The sequence below is a fragment of the Heterocephalus glaber genome, unplaced genomic scaffold, assembly GCF_053883595.1.
Source record: "Heterocephalus glaber isolate CG9 unplaced genomic scaffold, H.glaber_assembly_v1.0 deba00000474, whole genome shotgun sequence".
In the NCBI taxonomy this organism is placed as follows: Eukaryota; Metazoa; Chordata; class Mammalia; order Rodentia; family Bathyergidae; genus Heterocephalus; species Heterocephalus glaber.
This window is the reverse complement of record NW_028258146.1, coordinates 3,334,081-3,356,838: the sequence shown is the minus strand read 5'-3', so window position 1 is coordinate 3,356,838 and position 22,758 is coordinate 3,334,081. Positions and strand designations below refer to the sequence as shown.

The 22,758-nt window shown below is 40.0% G+C and overlaps 1 protein-coding gene across 2 annotated transcripts; it reads left to right on the top strand.

The window, feature by feature from the left end:
- Positions 1–6: 6 nt before the first annotated feature.
- LOC101711312 (myocardin) lies at positions 7–18,521 on the top strand. Of its 2 annotated transcripts, XM_087204401.1 has the most exons (5): positions 7–5,781; positions 7,829–7,972; positions 9,011–9,139; positions 12,400–12,457; positions 14,451–18,521. In XM_087204401.1, the coding sequence occupies exons 1-5, from the start codon at positions 4,915–4,917 to the stop codon at positions 15,020–15,022; spliced, it is 1,770 nt and encodes a 589-aa protein (XP_087060527.1). In that variant the 5' UTR covers positions 7–4,914; the 3' UTR covers positions 15,023–18,521. The 2 variants fall into 2 exon arrangements, with proteins under 2 accessions (XP_087060527.1, XP_087060528.1); XM_087204402.1 differs by lacking the exon at positions 9,011–9,139.
- Positions 18,522–22,758: the final 4,237 nt, after the last annotated feature.

The window sequence follows — 22,758 nt, the reverse complement described above, 5'->3', positions numbered from 1 at the left end:
TGCAAGCCAACCATTCTATATAAATCTATTCCCTACAAGGTCTATTTTATCACCAAAATTTTTAAAATAAAACTAAACATCAGAATCTGAAAGAGGTTAAATGACAGGCAAGTTAACCAGTATATAAATGGCAAAGGTGAAGCTTGAACCTAGGTGACTGATTTCAAGTCCTTTACATTGTCCTGAGAGATGAGAGGGAAAGGGGAGAGAGATATGCAGTGTGGGGGCCAGGCATCTCCTGAGTCCTAGGAGAGTCACCAAGGGCAGAGATAGGGAGCTTAAAGAAGGAGCAGATGTGAAGCACAGCAGCAAATTCATACTGTTTGCTCTCACTGAATGACAAGATAACAGCAGGACAACTGGGAGAAAAGGTCTACCCAGTTTCTACCAGTAAGAAATTCCATGACATAGTTCAGCCCAGTGTGTTGTCAAGGATGGGGACAGAAACTTGAGTTGTGGTCAATACCAAGAGAGTGAAAACTAGAAAACTGTAGAAGGAGAGTAAAAGGAAGAGTGAGAGGGAAGAAAGGCAGGGAGAAGGGAACAGAGAAGGGGAATAAAGAAAGCACAGGGCCACGCGTGGAGGTGCAGCCCTATAATCCCGGCTACTCAGAGGCTGAAACAGGAGGGTCACATGTTCAAACCCAGCCTGGGCAATTTAGTGACTTACCAAGACTTTGTCTCAAAATAAAAAAATACAAAAGTCTCAGGATGTAGCTCAGTGGTAGAGCACTTGCCTAGCACATGCAAAGCCTAGACTTCAATATGTAGTACTGAAAAAAATATATTTAAAAACATTAAATAATTTTTAAAAATAAAAGAAATGCAGGGTGCAGTTGCACTGGGGGAAAGAAATGAGGAATATATGAAGGTAACTCCCCTAAAAAGTAATTACAAAGGTAAAATAATGAAAGCGATATTTTCAAGAAATAGGCATGTTTTGCCACATTAGGTTAAAAGGGAAGGAGCATAGAGAAAAGAGATTGAGCTTTCATTAAAAATTTATTAATGGTTATCACAGCAGAACTTATTTTTTGCATCCTGTTTCTAAAAAACTGGAGAGCAAGGGAGAGAGAGAGAGAGCAAGGGAAAAGGATGGAAAGCCTGAAAACTGGGAAAAAGTATAACGGATATTAAGAAACAACTGTTCACTTTTTAAAGGTGTGATAATGCTGTTGCACTGTATGTATGCTTTTATAAGAGTTCTTCTTTTTCAGAGATAGATGCTCAAAATTTGAAATTACGTGACTGCTTCAAAATAATCTGGGACAGGTAGGGGAAGAAATATGCTAGGGCATAAGAGAACCAAGATGGGGCATAGGTTGATAATTCTTGAAGTTGGTTGATGAGTATATGAGGTTCATTATACTTTTCTATGTACTCTTATGTATAATAAATGATTTTAAAAGTTATGAATGATTAAGACATCACTGAGTGTAGGACATAGATGTAAATAAGCCCACACAGCAAAATATTCTGAAATTTAAGGTAAGTTGAACTCAACAAGTACTCATTTTATTTTAGAATATGAGCTGCATTATTTAATAATGTAGCTTAAATTATTCAGTGCCAGAACGGATTCTAAAAATAAATGTAGAACTCATTAATTTTACATAATTCAAAATTAGAACAACAATAAGTTGTCATCTTGCACTTTTTGAAACCATCAAATCTAAAAAAAATAGGTAAAACATTATGAGGATTTCCTATTATTGAGGAAATGCATAGTTATTGCTAGTGTAAGTTGATACAATCTTCTGATAGATTTTAGCTTATTATAAAGTAACATATTCACAGTTGGAATATGATAGTGTGTAGAAAAGTAAACAGTATTTTAGAAAACAAGAGTCACAGACTAAGACAGGTTATACTTCCTTATAGATTTAAAATGCAAATGAACATATATTGTTTCACAATAACTATTTTTAAATAATTATGTATCTGTAAATTTCTGACATGTTTTATTTCTTTAATGCATCATGAACATTTTTCATAACTTTTATTAGGTTTTATTTTTAATAGCAGCATATCACTCCACCACCTCGTTAACATTCCAGTGTTGGACATTTAACTAGCTGCCAAATTTTTGTTAGGCAAAATGTGATTTCAGTGACCTTTGTACATACATTAATCTCTCTGATTATTCCTCCAAGCTAACTACAGAGGAGTAAGATTCCTGAGCTAAAATATGTTAACATTTTTTATAGTCCTTGATGCGTATTATCAAAATTCTGTCCTCAAAATTTGTTCCATTCTGTTCCCAGAAACAGCATGCAAATGCAGCACTACTTAAAGGCTGCTGTCCAGTGAATCACCTAGACCTCCACTGAAATGCAGATTCCCATTCTGCAGGCCCAGGGTTAGGACAGAGGTGCTGCATTTCTAACTGGCTCTGAGATATTGTTCACACCCCTAGTCCCAGGATTATACTTTGAGTATGATGATAATAAAGACTTTTCTCTTTTTAAGATATTTATTTATTTGTTTGTTTATTTATTTATTTATTTATTTTGCTACCTAGGATTGAACTCAGGACCTTGTGATTGCTAGGCAGGCAGCAGCACCACTGAGCTAAGTGCATGGCCCTAACATTTTTAATTTTTGCTGCTACTCTACTAACACAAAGGGTACTAATTCATTTGACAATTTGATGAATACAAATATTATGTGTATTTATTTTATTTGAATTTCTTGCATTATTAATGATATACATACATTACTGGCCATTATTTACATTTTATTTTTGTTTATGAAAAGCTAGATCATAACTTTTGCCCACCTTTATATTATCAACCTTTTACTTTTTTATTATTAAGTATACTTAATGCATTGAACTTTTTAACACTATATTATTTGTGCTGCAATTTTTTGCAAGATTTTTATTTGGATTTGCATTTTGTTTATGGTTGCTTGACTTATAGAAGCTTTACATTTTGGTTGTCAATATTTTTATTACTATTTCATTTGCTTTTGTATTCATAAGATCTTTCCCTTAAAAAGCTGAGGATATTTCCCTATTCTTCTGTCTTATACAATTATTAATGCTTAGCTATTCAGTATATTTCCTGTTTTAATAACAAGAGCAATATGTTTATGTGGAATATTTAGAAAACAGAGGTAACCAAAACCATTATTAACATGTTACCGTATATTTGTCCAGATTTTCCATATAGAAACACAAGTTTAAATATTTATGCATATTATTTATGTAGCTTGTGTAAAAAATAGAATCAATTCAAACTTTCTTTTGCTAAATATTATACCATGAACAATTATTCATTACCCAGTGTCAACAGTTATTTAATATCTGTAGTATTCCATCATGTGCATGCTCTATCATTTATTTGGCCAGTTCCCATATTTGTGTATATTTTATAATTTGTAATATGCAAACATTATAAAATACAGATGAATTAAATATATATGAATTAATATAATAATAATAAGCCCATACATTGTGCAACCATCTTCCAAGCTCTGCACCAAGTGTTTTACAAGTTTTAAGCCATTTGTCACAGAAGCAGGTAGATACGTAGGTAATAGTAACCTGTTTCACGGAACAGGCTCAGAGGACCACTGAGGTAATACAAGCAGGGCCAGGGTATGGACGGATGCTCTTATCACCACATTATCTCTCAGTATTTGACTATCACTCAGTCAGTCATTAAAACCAAGACATAAGGGGCTGGGGATTTAGCTCAATGGTTTCGCCGCCTGCTGCGCAGGAGCAAGGACCCGAGTTCGATCACCAGTACCAAAAAAAGAAAACTAAGACATAAATTTTAATGTGGAGCTGTGGCTTTCAAAGTCTGGTCAGGGACCAGCAGCATTACATTCCCTGGGAACTTGTCAGATATTCAAATTCTGTGTCTCGTCCAGAGACCTCCTGACCCTCAACTCCATGGCGGGACCTGTAGTGTGTGTTGCCTCCCAAACCTTCAGGCGCATGCGCAGGTTTGAGAACGAGAACACAGTGGGAAGAAACTTCACTCTGGAAGCCGGGAACCCTGCAAGGTTTAGCTGTGCTTAGAGACTGTTGTTTGAGGGCTTGGGTCTAAACTCAGGCGGAGATCGGTTTTCTCATCTATAAAATGGGAACTGGGGCCAACATGGGGCTTGAAGGGCAGTAAATTAGGACATTTCACTTAACATTTTCTTTTTTTTTTTTCCTTTTCTTTTCTTTTTTTTTTGGTACTGGGGATCGAACTCAGGTCCTTGGGCTTGCGAGGCAGGCACTGGAACCACTGAGCTAAATCCCCAGCCCTTCACTTGACATTTTCTATGACCCTGAGCCCATGAATGAGTGGTGGAGATTCCCCCCTTACAATGGCTCCTCCCCTGGGTTTTGATTTTATGAAGGTATGAAAATCATACGCATTCTGCAAAAATTATATTTCAAATTTTGAATTTTGATCGTCTCCTAGGCTGGTAACGTGCTGTCTGGTCCTCTCTCAGGATGGCAGGCAGCGTCCGTGGTTGTAGCGCCCAGTCAGCCCTGTGTCTGTGAGAACAGTAGGGTGGTCTCCAGCATACTGTGCTGCTGAGCCAGGGTGCTGGGAGGCCTAAACGCTTTTGCAACTTACGATACACTCAGTGTGTGATGGGCTTATCAGTACCTTACCCCACAGTAAGTCAAGGAGCATCTGTATGTGAGAAAGTAAGAAAGAATTGTTAAAATTGTGCAAAACTGATTTATATCAGGGTTAGGAGAAGAAATTAGAAACGTAAAGAATGAGGAATAGGTACCGTAAACTTCCACATGTGATATTTTCAAGCTAATTTAATAATAAATAAGCATTTAAAAATATTAGTATTTGATACACACTCACAGCATCCTTGTTCCTTTAGGTCTCTGAATTAAGACAACAGCTTCGAATACGGGGCCTACCGGTATCAGGCACCAAAACAGCTCTCATGGACCGGCTTCGACCCTTCCAGGACTGTTCTGGCAACCCCATGCCCAACTTCGGGGACATCACGACTGTCACTTTTCCTGTTACACCCAACACGCTGCCCAGTTACCAGTCCTCCCCTTCCACCAGTGCCTTATCCAATGGCCTGTACCACTTCGGCAGCACCAGCTCCAGCCCCCCGATCTCGCCTGCCTCATCTGACCTGTCGGTGGCCGGGTCCCTGCCTGACACCTTCAATGAGGCGTCCCCGTCCTTCGGCCTGCACCCATCCCCAGTGCACGTCTGCACGGAGGAGAGTCTCATGAGCAGCCTGAATGGGGGCTCGGGTCCTTCCGAGCTCGACGGGCTGGACTCCGAGAAGGACAAGATGTTGGTGGAGAAGCAGAAGGTGATCAATGAGCTCACCTGGAAACTTCAGCAAGAGCAACGGCAGGTGGAAGAGCTGAGGATGCAGCTGCAGAAACAGAAGAGCAGTAACTGTGCTGAGAAGAAGCCGCTGCCATTCTTGGCTGCCCCCATTAAGCAGGAAGATGCCATTTCCAGCTGCCCTTTCACCTCACAACAAATACACGCCAAAGGACAAAACCACAGCACGGAGATTCAACCACAGGCCTGCGAAGCTGCTCAACTCCTGCCCCTTGGCAACACCCACTGTGGGGAATCCTCAGGTCAAACCAATGTACTTTCTTCCACATTTCTCAGCCCCCAGTGCTCCCCGCAGCACTCGCCACTTGGAGCTGTGAAGAGCCCACAACACATCAGTCTGCCCCCATCACCCAACAGCCATTACTTCCTGCCCTCTTCCTCCGGGGCTCAGGGAGAAGGACCCGGGATGTCCTCACCCAGCAGCCAGGTGTGCGCCACGAAGGTAAGAGCACCTTGCACCAGCCCCAGTGTTTCCCTTAAGGGAAACAGGAGATGGATTGCCAGCCACTAAAGAGCTGATGTTGGAACTTGCCACGTGAAAGGCTTACTAGAAGCCCAGCAACTAAAATCTGCCAAACTCTCTGATCTAGGATGGAGTGGTGAACTTGTTCTAAAAAGGACCAGGTGGTAAATATTTGGGGCTTCATAGATCATACTGCCTGTGTCAGGGTCACAACTACTCAGCTTTGCCCTTGTATCACATAAGCAACCATAGACATCTGGCAAATGAATACATGATTCCAATAAAACTTTATTTGCAAGAACAGGCAGAGAGCAAAATTTAGCTTGTGAGCTATAGTTTGCTGACCACCACTTTCAGGACTCCTTGATATCAAATCACTTTATCAAGAAAGCCAAAGGGGAGGTTCCCAGACCTTATTCTTCTCTCTATGAAGTAGTATTCACTAAGTATCTATTATGTGCCATGCTCTGTTCTGCCCAATAGGAATTAGTGCTGAACTAACCAAACAAAAGTTTCTCTTCTCTTGGGAAGACAGATAGTAAGCAAAATTTTAACATTAAATTAATGTGTTAGAAGATGATGCATCTTACGGAAGGTCAGAAAAAGGATTGCATTTGTGGGAGAAATTTGCAACCTCAAATCTTGAAACACCAGGGTCATTTAAACAAAACCTTTAAAGAGATAAAGGAGAAAACTTTGTGATGTTTATAGTTAAGGCATTGAAAGCAAAGAAGGAACAGTAAATGCAAAGGTTCTGGGGTCAGAGTATGTGAAGTATTTGAGTATCAGAAAGAAGCCCAGCATTGCTGGAGCAGGAGAGAAAAGTTGTAGGAGATGGCTTAGAGGAGTAACTCAAAGACAGGAGCAACATGATCAGCAAAGATTGTTGTCCACAAAGCTGAAGAATTTATAAAGAAAGTCTAGATAAGTATATCCAAGAAAGACAATTATATTACCAAGGATTCTGAAATCTGTCTTATCAGAAGGAATAGAAAGAAGCCCTATATTAATTGGATACCTGTCAAGTACCAGGTATGCATAGCATGTCAGTAATCTCATGCATTGTACCACAACCCTATGAACTCCAATTTATGATTCTTTATTTGCCATTGAGGAAAATGAGGCTCATTTTAAAATGAGATTCTAGTTAAACTCATTAACCAGAAGTTCACACTTTTTTCTCTTTGAATATAGAAACCCTGGAAATATGAGGTGTGGCTAAAGTAATGAGAATACACTTTTGCCAGCCTACCAGAACAACACATTCAAATGAATGATAACCCCCACCTGAGGGGGCACTCCAGAAGGAATGTGAACTAAAATGAATTATTATCATTAATAAACATTGAATGCCTAGTGTCCTAGGCAACAAAGATAAAAATAGCTGTTAAGACATAGCTCTGGGACATAATTTTCATGATATTGGTGGTATGAAGTAACATTTTATAGTGATTTATTGCTTATAAAACTCTTTGAAGTCATTAACAATTTCACAATGAGAAGAGAACAATATAGATAACATGAGTTGCCTGTGCCTCTGATGTTAAATGCCACACAAAGTAGGTGGTGATGGAAGTAGAAAGATTGATAATAAATGAGTAGAAAAGTCCAGGAAGTTTCTGTAAAGGTTTTGTTGGACTTTATGGAAAGTGTAGTGTTAAAATGAAAAAAGAAGCAAGGACATTCCACATTTACAGACAGTGAGGTAGAACATAGGGAGAGTGTTGTTTGTGGAGGGAATGGCAGAATTTGGGCTTACAAATGCAAACCTCACCAGAGTCCTGATCATTCATCCAGGTCAGATGTGAAGTTCCTGTGCTGTGGATGTGAGAACCACTGGAAGTTTGTGAACCATAAGTGATAGGTATAAAGCTAGGTTTTAGTTGAGTTCATCTGCTAATGGAATTTAGGAAAGTTTGTAAAGTTAGAACACCAGAAATCACAGGGCAAGGACTAGAAGTGTTGGGAAAAGCCACACTCAAGTATGCTGCTGGCCGTTCAACTTGTCACTTCTTACTCTCTACAGAATTCAGGAGCACATGATGGCCAAACTCCAAACTTCTCTCCCCGGTCTTCTGGCCTCCACACCACTTTCTCTGGAGCCCAGACAGACAGTAGTCAAGGTGCTGGGAGCAACGTTTGTCCCCAAAGCCCAGGTGTACAGCCAAAGGTGAGTATTCCAAAAAAGATTTAAACCTAGGGCTCACATCTCCTCTTCTTTCTTCAGTGGTCTTTGTCCTGCAGTGTAAATGATGAAGTTCAAATTGAAGGAGAATAACATTTCATTTCAAAGAGGTACAAGTCCACTTGGAATGCCTTAAAATGGATGTATAGTTATGAGCTAGGAAATATCCTCAGGAATCATTTCTGGGTGTCATCCCAGATGTCTTGGTGACTGAAATGACCATGATATATTTGCAAAACAACATGGACAACAAACCAGTTTCTGTGAAGTTGAAGATTGGAATAAAGGTATATGAAAAAATAATGTTATGGGGAAAAAAGAGTTATTGGGATTCATGGAAAGGACTGGAGAAGCGCAGAAAGTTTGAGTCTGCCATACCTCTGAAGACAAGGGGTGAGATGACATGTTTTCAGCTGGTGTAAGAATCAGGATGTGAAGGTCCAGGATATAAGGAGTTCTTAGGAGCAATGAGATGGTGATAGAAAAGAGACAAAAATAAGACAACCGTGACATAAAACAGCCACATGTCACAAATCAGAGAAGGAACAGAGATCCTGATATGGGCCAGGCAACCTACAGGAAAACACACTCACAATAAACAAAGTGAGTTCAGGACAAGAGAGCCCAGCAGTGCCTCCAATTCTGCAGATATAACCAATTTGGAATGAAATGATCTGAGGAATGAATTACCCTGGAAATTCCTGGACTAACTTCTTTGTTTTGGATTAGACTAATTTTATTTCCTTTTATCATCTTGTTTTCTCCTAAGAAGGAGCATCTTAGAGAAAGAAATAAATCTGTAAGTTTTCCAGTCTAAGATGGTACAAGCCATAAATCCACAGTGATAAGTATCATTGTTAATATATTTTATTAGTTATTTTCGCATCTCTGGTAAATTATCACCAGTATTATTATGTCTTGGGTCAATTTTTCTGAATGTAGTATGTAATTTCTAAAACAAAGGCAGCGACACTTATGGCCCACAAATTGAATGCTCTTCTCTGTGTTTTACCCACATTACAGAGAGCTGGTTTACATTCTTCTGATAAGGTGGGGCCAAAGTTTTCAATTCCATCCCCAACTTTTTCTAAATCAAGTTCAACAGTTTTAGAGATAACACAGCCTCCATCCTATGAAGATGCATTAAAGCAGGTAACTGTGTGATTTTTTTCTTTATGGAAGACTATATGGACTCAATGGACATTGTTTAATATTATTAAACTTCATGCAGTTTATAAATTCTGATACTGAGTGTCAAGTACTTTCCCAACAGAATGAGCAAAGTATCTACACAGTAATTGTGGGAGGTATTGCTTTTGTAGACAGATGGTGCCAACTTAGGCTGTACAAATTACAAGTTGTTCAACTTTATGGTGGCATGAAACAATACACATTCAGCTAAAACTGTACTTGGAACTGTGAACTGTGAACTGGATCTTTTTCTGGGCCAGTGATAGTACAGTAGTGTAGTACAGTCCTGTCTCAATACAAGGCAGTGGCAGTGAGCGTAGCTTCAAGGCAACTCTCCAAACTTGAAGAAACAATCGGTGCTCTACAGTGCGCTGTGTTGCAGAGCTGAATGCTCAGTAGGTTAGGAGTATTAAACGTATTGTCCATTGCCATAGTAGATTTACAGTGTCTCTATCTGGATGTGACCCCAGCATCAGTCCAGGAGCATATGTAGAAGCTAAGTGATGCAGGGAGAAGGAGCTGGGATGGCATTCAGGATACTTGGCCTTAGTGCCAGCTCTGCCACCTGTCACCTGCCCCTGTCACTAGGGTTGGGCACATACTCAACTTCCCTTCTATAAAATAGGGACTGTATTTACTTTGTATGGACTTTAGGTCATCTGGCACTAACTACATTGTTGGGGTTGTTGGGGTACATGATAGGTACTTTAATATATGAAAGCAATTGTCAAGTCAATACTTTTTAAGATTCCTCCTAATTTTAAAATTCAATGATCCTAGAAGAATATTGATGCTTGTTGAAGCTGAGTAATGAATGCAAGGAGATTCATTGTATCCTCTAGCCTCATTTGTACTTGGAAAGCTCTAATGGAGAAGTAAGGAAAAAAAACAATGAATGATATTATATAGTCAGGCCTCAGTGTCCATGAATTCAACCAGCCATGGTTCAAAAATATTAGGGAAAAATTCCTGAAAGTTCCAAAAACCAAATCTTGAATATGCAGCATGCTGAACACTATGCTGATCCCACATGAAAGAGGCCTCCTTCTACATTGGCCTCCTGCCATTTCACCTGCCTTCCATCTCTCTCCAGCTCTGCTTGTTTGAGTTTTGTTAGCCTCACACCTGGTTCATAGATTATGTGAGGCCTACGGAGCCACATCAGTACTTCATATACACAGACTTTTTCGTCATCATTCCTCAAACAGACAAGTGTCCTGAGCCTCTCAGCCCCCTACCCACACAGCAGGAGGCGAGTGGTAGGCAAACCAGTGAACCTTCATCTATATTTACAGTTGCTCCCCATTGCTCACATTATAGCCTGCATCAAGCTTCTCATGGGAGCTTGAACCCTATTGTGAAATGCACGTGCAGGGATTTAGGTCACTTGGTCCTAATTAGAATTTAATAATAGAAATAAAATATACAATGTTATAATAATAAAAACACAATAAATAAACGTGCACAATAAATGTAATGTCCTTTAATCATCCTGAGGCCACCCTTTACCCCTGTCCATGGAAAAATTGCCCTCCAGAAAACCAGTTCCTGGTGCCAAAAAGATAATGGACCAGACCACTCCAATGAAGTGTAACAACTTGTACCAGGTAGCATAAGTAATCTAGAGATCATTTAAAACATACAAGATGATGTGCCTAGGTTATATTTCATATAAAGGACTTGCACAGTCAAGAATGTTGGTATTTCAGTGGAACTGGAAACTCATCCCTTGAGGATACTGAGCAATGACTCTATTTCAAATGGCCTGAGCATTGATATCAGATAGCCCTACATAGATGCTAAGAGCAGAAAAGAAAATCTTGATCAGTTGCTACCTGCCAGCTGGTATCCCAAGTTCAAAGCCAACCAATAGTAAGGTATAAAGATTAAGTTAAATGTTAGGAGATATTATGAAAAATGGGATTTATCATTTCTGAAAAAAATTGGGGATCTGGAAATATGGGAGCCACATTTCTACCAAACAGAAGTGGAATGTGCCTAATGCAAAGCAACACTGCTTCTTTGGAGCACAGCTATTTTTCTACATTCTGCCTCTCTTCTTCTATATTTGGCTCTTTGACATTATCTGCCAGACCTTGTGGGCATATAGTGGCAAATAACTCATTCTCTGAGCAGTGTCCCCATCCACATTGATTACTAATCCCCATGTATATTAGCTCTGGGCTTTCAGAAGAATAAAATGGATAAACACCTTTGCTATCTTTGTAAGGAATTTAGATAGTCTGGCACTACTGCACATGATAGGTACTCAGATATATGAGAGCAATTGTCAGGGCAATACTGTTTGCCTCCGATGCATCCACACTCATGTTAAGTCAATAGAAAAGAAAACACTCCAGGCAATGTAGACTTCCAGAAAGAAGACTCTACTTACCTCAGATGAGCAGAGAAGAGAAGGGATACTCTACAGGAGTTTACAGGTTCCACAAGCACCAAGTAACCAAGGAAATATGAGCCAAGTTCCTGAACCACTTCTACAGAAGCCAAATAAGAGGTAGATTCAAGTCAAAGTGAGAAAATGATATTTTCTGTATATTCTTTTCTGTATATTCTTTATTTTCTGTATATTTCCTAGAATGGAAACCACTTGACTCAACTTACTCTTATTCTGTGCTGGGAATCATTCTGTCTTCTTTTCTCCTTCTCTTTTCATGGATTATTTCATTAAAATTTACACTGAGGTTTAATCAAATGTAGTTCAAAATCCTTCAGCCAGTATATTCAAGTTCATAACAGTGTTATTCACTACAGCCAAGAGATGGAACCAGCCTTTCCTCTTCATGTACGGATGGATAAACAAAATGTGATAGATCCATACAATGAAATATTATTAAATTTTTTAAAAAGGAAATTCTAACACATGCTTCAACAGAAAGTAGAATGGCGGTTGCTAGGAGTTGGGGAAGGGGCAGGTTGGGAAGTTATTACCTGATAGGTACAGAGTTTTAGTTATGCAAGATAAAGAGTTCTGGAGGTGGAAATTAATGATGGCAGCACAAAAATGTGACTGTACTTAATCTCACTGAAGTATATGCTTCAAAAGGGTTAAAATATTGTATTTTCTGTTATATGTATTTTATAATTACTTAAGAGTCCTTGATCAAATCTAGTTCAAAAACTTATAGTGTTATTTCCAATGATTTCCTGCAGAAATAACCACTTTCTAAACTCTCTGTTCTTCTTTCATTAACTTGCAACAGCAAATGACCCGGAGTCAACAGATGGATGAACTCCTGGATGTCCTCATTGAAAGTGGAGGTAAGGCAGCCTAGAGTTTTGTCTATCTGGACCCTCTGCACTTGTGCATACTCCAGAGAATTAATGCTTAGAACTAAGGTCAGAGGTACTCTGAGTCCGGTGCCCCAAGTGGTCTGCGGGTACAGAGTCATTTCCTCTGAGCTTCAGGTACACATTTGACACTGATAAAAGAAACATGTAGATAATTCCTCCTGGTCTTTATCCTAAAAACACTTTTCACTGAATAATGTTAACAGCTTTCATTCTTCAACTCAATCCTTGTTTCCCAAAATGTGTTCTCCTGCTACATCATTCTTTCTACAGTTCTTATCTCAATGCCTCTGTCTTCTTAATTATAAGAAAAAACAACCAAGCAGATAATGAAAGTTCTGTGCTACTTCTTTAAAATTCTATTAGTAGTCTTCCACTGGATGGCCCACTCATGTTTAAATGTTATTCAAGTTAGCAATAAAATGTTCTCCCCCCCCATTAACTCATTCATTTATTTTTTTAAAAATATAAAGTATGTACCTAGAATTTGAAGACATACAAATGAATAAGAGGACCTAAGGCAGATGTGTATAAGTAAAAAGAAGAGCTCAGGGCTGAACATTAAGGTAAGCCACAGCATTTTAAGTTTCAGAGAAGGCAGAAAAGGATGCAGAGAAGGAGTGGCCAGTCATCACAATAGGCTCAGGGCTGCACTGAAGTCCTCACCTTTGTGTGTTTCACAGTCCTGTCAGGGAAATAGACAACAAGGGAGATGGACCACTTACAAAAGAATACGGTTCTTTCATTGTAACAAGAAGGCAGAAGAAAGATATGTGTTGAGATATATGTAGGTGTATATGTTTCATGATGGTAAAATGAATTATGTAGCAACATCAGTGAAGAGTAAGTGTGCAGAAGGGAGTGTGGAAGAGTCCAGGAAAGAACAATCATGAGATAATTACAAATGAGTTGAGCTTTCTAGAGACACACAGTAGGATTGTCAGGCAGTATTAAATGCCAGTGGTGGGCTTGACATTGCAAATTCTAAATGAAACCAGTCAACTTTGTCAAGTCTTTCAATGTTCAGATAATTCAGAGCAGGCTAAGAGAATGCAGAGGCAAGGCTCACTGAGGTGTGGAGTTTTGCTAGGGTCATACTGGGAAAAGAGAGAAGAGTGAGGGGGCTGAGAGTATTTGTAAAAGAGTAACCCTAAGTGTGGATCTGAGAATATGGGCAAGAAAAGGGCAAAAATGATGCAGAAGGAGCTGATGGTCAGTAGAGAACTGGAGTGAGTAAGAGGGATAGGAGGGATAGAACAGTGAGTGGGAAATTTCGCTTGAAATGGAGCTTTCAGAATGATCAAATATTTGAGGATAACAAGACCCAGGGTGTATCCAACAGAGTGGGAATGCAGAATGAAGGAGTTACTGGAGTTGAGGAAGACAAGGAGCTTAGAGGCCAGCATGAACAGTGTATGACTTCTGAGGTAGCTGAAGTCACAGAGTATGAGAAACACAGAAAGGGTAAAAAGGCAATGAACCATGGAACAGAGCTTTTAGCGATAAGAGGGAGAGACCAAGAAACTCAGGGAGGAGGGAGGGATGTGCACCTCAGAACTCTGAGGAATAGCAAGTAATAAATAGGAGGGGAGTGATAAATAGAAAGGGAACAGCTGGATTGCACTGATCCCTCAGCTGCTGGCCCCCATGGAGAGTAGGATGGAGGATACAGTGTGCTCTGGGACAGCCAGCAAAGGAGTAGGCAAAAGAACCGTCAGAGAAGAGAGTTGAATCATCACAAAGCTGAAGCTCCAGAACAAAAGGGTCAGTGCAAGACCTGAGGGAGAAGAATTGGGGATCTCAAGAGTGCTGGGAGAATAAGACTCTGATAAGCGATGAGCAGGGAAGTGTGGCCTTTCCTGTGTCTGCCTAAAGTATAGCTCACTCATTCCAAAGACTCCTCTTATAAAGCAGGGTCAGTTTGAAGTGTTTTTAGCAATTTGCATTGTGCTTTTTCCAACAGAAATGCCAGCTGATGCCAGAGGAGATCATTCATGTCTTCAGAAAGTCCCAAAGACACCGGGACCCTCTCAAAGCCCTACCATCATCCTCCCCAAGCCCTCAGGTTCCTTTGAGCAAGCATCTTCTGGAGGCCAGCTCGCCTTTGATCACTATGTCACTGACAGTGACGAGCACCTGGAAGTCTTATTAAATTCCCACAGCCCCTTAGGAAAGGTGAGTGATGTCACCCTTCTCAAAACTGGGGGTGAGGAGCCTCCTTTCGATGGGATCATGGATGGCTTTTCTGGGAAGGCAGCAGAAGACATCTTCAACACACATGAGATCCTGCCAGGCCCCCTCTCCCCAATGCAGACACAGTTCTCACCCTCTTCTGTGGACAGCAGTGGGCTGCAATTAAGCTTCACTGAGTCTCCTTGGGAAACCATGGAGTGGCTAGACCTCACCCCACCAAGTTCCATGCCAAGCTTTAGCTCCCTTGCCACCAGTGGCCCCAGCATCTTCAACATTGACTTCCTGGATGTCACCGATCTCAATTTGAATTCCCCAATGGACCTTCACTTACAGCAGTGGTAGAATGCCTGACAAATAAGTGCTAAGGAAAACCAATAGGAATTCCACGGGGAAGAACACACAGCCATAAATACTTATGTTATCAAAGAAGAAGATTCAAAAGAAGCAATGCAGACTTCTGTGACAATCAACAAGAACAAATAGGAGTCATTTTAAAAAAAAAATATATATATATATATATATATATAATGTGATATTTACCAACATTCGGTAACTGTTAATCATTTCAACAATGCATTCAAAACTATGCTTTCTCAGATTAGGGATGCCAAAGAAAATTCTTTCACTGCCTTTTCAAATACCAACATTTTTTTCTAGCCCATAATTTTTCTCAGGCATTGGTGTGGCATAAGTTCACACTGTAAGCTTTTGGCATGACTCTATTAGACATACTGTGGGAAGAAAACATTAAAAGTCTTTGGAGAATACAGGGAAGGTTGTTCTTCAAAGGTTACAGGGAACATAGCCACAGTGGATCTTACTTCCCATATCTCTATTATCTAGTTTTCAGAAGAGCAGTCAGGTCCAGCTTCAGATTAGGGACTCCTCAAGGCAGAAGAGAGGGGCAGAACCAATGCATTCCTAGAAAAGTAAATTCAATTCGATGTCCCTCACCGCCCTACTAGAGTGGTTCAAATCCAGGACTTTGTGGACACTCATAACAACTAATTTGCATTGAGTCTAGAGAACTCCAGCTCGAATTTTTCTCTTTTTCATCCAGTCACCCAGAAATTCCCACCATCTCCATTCTAATAAACATTATGTAATAGGTGAGAACCTTGGACAGGAAAACCTCCTGCCATGGAAAGAGGTTCCTTACGTTCTCTAACATAACCCCCTTTGATTCCAAAGACTAGAGATAAGCAGACAGAAGGATGTCTCTAGGCAGAGGAAGCTGAATCAGGGATAATTTAGATAGGACTAGAGAACAGTATTGTTTTTCATATTCTGGTAAGAAATACCACATATTACTATTTCGAGAATGTTACTTAGAGAGGTCCAACTTCTTTTGTTTCTTAATTATGGGAAGAGGGGGTCCACCTCAATTTATCTTTCTTCTACTCTACTTTGCTTTCAAAATAGCAATCCTTTCTTGCTCCTCTTTTGACATTTTTTTTTGTCCCAACATTGAGAGGGGAGGACTGCTCAGTTCTAATAAGCTGCCATACTTCTGATAAAGCCATTTTTTTAGAAAGTTAAAAGTCCAAGTTCTCCTGCAGAACTCATTCCTCACATCCACAGTTCTCTGCAAAAGGAAGTCACAAGAAATTCCTTAGGAAGAAACTGGTGACTTGACTCCAGAGTCACAAACCTTGTTCTACTCTCATTTGACTTATGAGCAATCTTTGATTTTTGCTCCTCTGGGGAAATTGGAAATCATTATATTATGGTATTGTGGTGTTGGAAATCATTATAAATATGGATGACATTTACTGGAGAGAGTATTTCAGGTCTGAGTTTCTGAAAGAAAGTACAACTGTACATTGAAAATAGTAGAAGAGAAAACAGACCATGGTTTAATGAGAATTCCTCATTACCTCGTGTGCTTTGGCAGGGAGTGGGGAAAAAACTCAAATTGCAGGACAGTCTCTCTAAGGCTCACTGTGGCTCCAGTTCACCATTTTATAGTGTTGCATGTGTAGAACATAGCTGTTGCTGTTTTTGTTTTTAATTTAAGTCACTGAGGCACTGTTTTCTTCTTTTGTAAAAATGAAGTTGTTCACTGTGCACTTATAGAGAAAATAATCAAAAATGTTGTGATTTTAGAAGTTCTTTTTTTGATAAACCAGAAATTTAGAAGTCATTCCATTGTTATTGTTAGCTTGTAAAAATGTGTGAACATAGAGTGGTTTTGGTGACTGCTACTCTAAAAGCTGCCAGATCTTATTCAGGGGATGGGTGCATCTATCTATAGACATGTGCATGTTGTAAGTGCGTGTACCTGTACACGCACATATGTATGCATACCTACCCATGTGTGTGTGTGCATATGTCTTGAAATCAGTGTTACAGAGTTCTGTACCAAAAACCTTTATCCCTCAAACTGCTGTGAATGATACCTGGCCTTTCTCACTATGAATTCTGATTAACCAACCAGACTACACATTGCCTCTCTGTGTATGACTAAGGGCTCCAGCCCAATGACCCACAGCCACTTGCTTACCGTGGACAGGCTCCTCTTGGCAATGAGATGGATATGAAAAGACAGAATGGCTCCACCATTAGTTGCTGCCAATGGTAATACAGTCTTTTTTAGAAGAGCATAAAAAAGAATATGAAAATTGCTTTACATTCCTTGATCTGAACTGAGCTTGAAATGATTTGCATGGTAGATTATTTATTTTGCTTCTATGTCAGTCATCAGAACCAAAAATCTAGAGGAAAAAACTACCATGAAGATTAAGTGATGGGGGAGACCTTATTGACACATTCCATGCATTGGTTTATTCCTCAGATGTGATGTTGGATTTTAGTCTTGACAAAGCTTGCTATCAGCACACTTACCAGGTGCCACATTGTGCTATTTGTGTGTTATTTTCTCCTCTTACTTCCTTTGGAAAACAAACTCACATGGCTTCCCTATTCTGAGATCTTGGTCTCAGTGGTAATAATTTTTTCCCCTTGGGAATTTCTATCTGAGGGATTAGACCCAGTTTGGAAGCCTCTGTACTTGGCTAGACTGTGCCTTTTCATTGGGATATTTTTGGGCTATTGCCCAAGTCTAATATACAAGCCTCACAGCAGACAGAAGATAGGATGATTAATCTTTGCTACTGCAAGCCAACAGAGTTAAAAGAGCAGATCCCTGGGTAATTGGTCTTAGGCTTCTCCCTCAGTCTCTATGCACCATAGTCACCCTGTGCCTTCATAGCTCTGATGAGAGGCTGAGGGAGAAAACTGGAGATACTTTGGAGGGAATCAATGAAGATGCCTGTTCCCTGTAGTTCAGATAATTGGTAATTCATTTTAATTCATCTGTCTGCTGCTGGAGATTTTTACTTTAAATTTTTATAGACAGTTGTGAGCTCTTTTGTAGTAACAAATTGGGCATGACTAAAAGGTAAACAAAAAGATGGCCACATGCAAGTTTAATGTTCCTTGAGCCTAAAGATGACCACATGTAGTTAAGGCCCCTGAAGACCTCATGATGATGCAGATATGCAGGCCTGTGCAGCCATTCCTAATGTTGCTACAGCCTAGTAGATTCATCAGTATCCAACGCATCCTGAAAATTCATCTGTGCAAGCATACTCTGTAAGCCGGTGCTCATTAGTAGCTTCTAGCAACATTATTGACATAGTACATGTTCTATCATGGGGAGAGAGGGTGGAAGAGAGAAGAAAGGTCAAAGAGAGAGAGGAAGAAAAGAAAAAAGAAAGGAAGTTGGAAAGGAGGAAGGAAGGAACAAAGGAAGGAAGGGAGGGAGGAAGGAAGGAACGAAGGGAAGGAAGGAAGGAATGAAGGGAGGAAATAAGGAAGGAAGGAAGGGAAGAAGGAAAAAGAAGGGGAGGGAAAGAAGGAAAGAATAGAAGGACCCAAATTCCTAATCTATTCTTAGTTCAGCTAAGAGAGTGAGGGCGAACCTTTTCGAGACCAAGTGCCAAACTGCAGCCCCAAATCCACTTCTTTATCACAAAGTGCCAACACTGCAACTAAACCTGAATACTGAGGTTATAGTTTAGAAAAATAACTCATACATTAACATGTTTTGTCTTAAAAGAAGAACAGTAACACACATGCATAGGCTTGCCATCACTGAGCTAAAATGCAACATTATAAAAAATGAATGGCAAACTTGTAAATGTGAAGTCATTCTTAACAGTGCAATGACTGCAGTAGTACATGTGGAAATCAAAACAGCCTATACCCAAGCAGGCAATGGGTTGTGAACTGACAATTATTCTGTTTTAAATCATTTATTTCCAATGTTGTGAAAAACCAAAAATCCTATCCTAAGCACTCAAAACAGTTCTTTTCAGCTGGGGATTTAGTTCAGTGGCGTCATGCCTGCCTTGCAAGGGCAAGGTCCTGAGTTTGATCCCCCGGTACCAAAACAAAACAAAAAACAACAACAAAAATATTTCTTTTCAAAAATTACTTTAAATTCTCTCAGCTCTTCTAGAGCTGCTCTGGCTGTATACTCCCACATCAAATTTCCTCACCCAGTGGATAATTTTTTGATGCCTACCATATGCAATGCACACATATCATCAGATCTCCAGTACAAAATTGATTCAGCACAGATTGTTCAGATGTAGAATGATAAAGGAGTTGTAATCCCTAAAAGCAAGAACCCTGGGAATCTCCTGATCCTTAGACTAGAAACCTTTCAGCTAATATAAAAATGGGCCTGGTTTTTCTGGAAGGGAGAACTGAGGGTCGCTTTTAGCTGAAAGTTGTCTCCTGTGAAAGGATTATTGTCTTTTTTCTTACAGTCAAATAGTAGCAGTTTATCACTTGGAATTCTGTATCTCCCACCATTTAAAACATGTGAGAACATTTGTTTTGATTTCCAGATACAAAAGTCCCTTGAAAAATAAGAGAAAGGTGGAGAAAACATTTTTTTGTCCTACCCTAGCCTCAGTCATCATAACTGGCTCTCTAGACAAAAGGAACACTTCTGGGGGTGGAGGGAAATGAGGTATCCATAGTGAGCCTGCAACCCTTAAGAGAAAAGCTCCAGAGCGTGAAGACAATTTGGCCTCCCTCCTCCTTTTCAGGCTTTTGTTGCATTCCTCACAGAAGAAGTTCACAAATGCTGGAACATGGTTTGCTATCAGAATGAGAAAACCTGAAGTGAAAGGAATCTAGGGTTTTCCTTTTTCCATGATTCTAATTATAAACCTGCAGGTTGCTCAGATGCTGATATTGCTGATGTTTGATTGGACAGACAATAGACACACAGAGTGCAGGTCCTGGAACAGATGGTCCTATAGTGCCAAGAGCTAGTTGTGTTAAGAAGCCCTGATTAGGTTGAGATTATCCATGGGGAAATGATTTCAAATATGGAGGGATTTGGGAAGAATTTGTTGTCATCCACCAGGCATATTGGACTAGGACACATTGCATTCAGTAATATATGAGTAAATTTCTTTCTGATCCTAGGACTTGGTGATTTCCCCTATGGATTAGGACAAACAACCCCCTAGAGGTCTCCTGTACTTACATTAACAAGCTACTTTCATCATGGACACTGGTGGGATGCATTTCCTATAGATGGTTTAACTACTTTGGGTGTCTATGGAACAGTAATATAGCAATGAGGATTCTGGAAGCTATTTAAATGTTTTCCAAAGGAACAAGACCCACACTGCTCCCCAGAGTTCAGTTCCTGTGGCCTTACAGTGAGGAGCCAGGGCAATAGATTGCTGGGTGCTTAAAATCCTCCCTCAACAAAACCTTATAGGCACTTTATAAAGAACTGAGGAGTGAGCATGCACTCTCGGTGGGACCCTGTGTGGTGTGTGTTCATGCTGGACTCATTGCTCAACTCTACATAAAAAGTACTAAATGTGGGGTACTGGGAAAACCAAAGAAGCAGTGGCTGCGATACCAAAGTTGGCATGTGTTCATTTTTTTAAAAAAAGAAAATGCATATATTTTTAAATAAAATGTTTATTTTAAACAGATGTAAAACTTTCTTTTTCTTAACTGTATGATGTATTTGGGCCCTGAGCTATGTTCTTTAGATGCATTATAGCATTATTTCCTTTTATGTCACAAAGTGGTGCCAGTATTATCCTTGTTTTGCAAATGAAGAAATAGGCTCAGAGCCAAAGTCAGTTGCTTAAGTTTCCCTAACTGGCAAAGCAGCAGAGCCAAGGCTGATTTCCAACCTCCAAATCCCCTGATCTTAAGCACTGTACACTTTGCTTGTGCTTAGTACTCATCACACTAATACAATAAAGCACCTTTGCAAAACTGATTTTACAAGCTACATTAAAATGCACAAACATGGGTCTGGGGGTTTAGCTCAGAGGTGCCCTTTCTGCCACCCAAGCGCAAGGTCCTGAGTTCGATCTCTGGTACCAAAAAAAGAAAAAAAAATGCACACACAGGCGCAAACCTTAGCCAACCCAATGTTTTCATCAGTGTAGCAAGTGAACAAACTAAATAATATGTAGAATAAATTGGGCACCAACATGGTCTATTAGACATGAGCAGCTTCCCCAAAAAGAACCTAGTTCTTACTTGCTTTTCTGTCCTAAATGTAATGTTGCTTATCATTTTCTTTTTGGTGAATATGTAATCCACAAGGAAACACTATGATACCACGACATAACCACTGGACTAGGGACCCAAGCCTTATTTTAGATGGGAGTTAATCTTTCATGGTTTTGCCTTCCTTGGGTCTTACTGTGTGGTGGGCTCATCCCATGGTCACAGTTGCCAGAAGTCCCAAGTGTAGTACAAATAGGTCTCCTATCTCTAAAGGTCTCAGTAGGAAAGGCATACTAGCTTTCAGCGGTCTGCACAGGTTGTCACCATCCCTGAACACATCTCTGAGGTTGTGAAAGCAAGGTGCCAACTCATTCACAGTGCCTGGATCCCCCCGCATGGCTCTGAGCTAAGTAGTGTGATTGATGAATTTTATGCACTACCAGAAGAGAAGGTAAGTTTTCATAAGGAAAAATAAGGGTGCTATTACCAGAGGAGGAAGTGGCTCCTGAAAAGTCAGAAACAAATTTCTACTACATAATCCATGCTTTCAAAAAGTTTGTCCTAGGGCCAGAGATTTATCTCAGTGGTTTCACACCCTGCCTCGCAAGCACAGAGTCCCGAATTCAATCCCCAGTACCAAAAAAAAAAAAAAAAAATAGTTTGCCCTCTAAGAAAGACAGAGACAAATAAATAGGAAATGCAACCGCATCTGATAAGTACATGCTGCTTGGTAGCAGAAGGCCATTTAATAGTCTTATAGAGATAGGAAGACTCTTCAAAGAAGAAGACCATGGAGCCAAGAAATTAATGACAAGAGACTTAGGCACACAGACTGTCAAGGAAAAGAGTATTCCAGGTGAGGGATCCACCTTTGCAGAAAACACAGGTTAACAGAACTGACCCAGATCAGGGAATGTCAGAAGCTCAGGATAGTTGGAATAGAACAAGGGCAGGGATGTTGGGGTAGAAATGTAGGAGGGAAAAGAGAAAAAGTTGGGAGCTATGTTAGTCTGCCAGGGCCATCATAACAAAGTACTGTAATAAAACTGGTGACTGAAGCAACAGAAATTTATTATCTCATGGGTCTGGAGGCTGGAAATTCGAAAACTATGTGTTGCAGGATTGCTCCCCTCTGAGGGTGGTGAGGGAAGGATCTGTCCCAGGCCTCTCGTAGGAGGCTGCCCTCCAGTATAACCTCCCTGTTTTCACATCATCTTCCTTCTGCGCATGCCTGTCCCTGAGCCCAAATTTCCCGTTTGTAAGGATGCCAATCATATTGGATTAGGGCTCACCTAAAGACTGCATTTTGATTAATCCTGTAAAGCCTAGCTTCAAATAAGGCCACATTCTGAGGTGCTGAGGATCAAAGCTTCAATGTATGCATTTTAAGGGGAAAAAGTTCAACACATAGCTGAAGACCAGATCATGAAGGATTCATACATTACGTTGAAAAGTAGGAACTCTCTTTATTTTTATTTTATTTTATTTTTTTTGGTACCAGGGATTGAACTCGGGTCCTTGTACTTGCGCAGCAGGTGGTGAAACCACTGAGCTAAATCCCCGGCCCTAGGAATTCT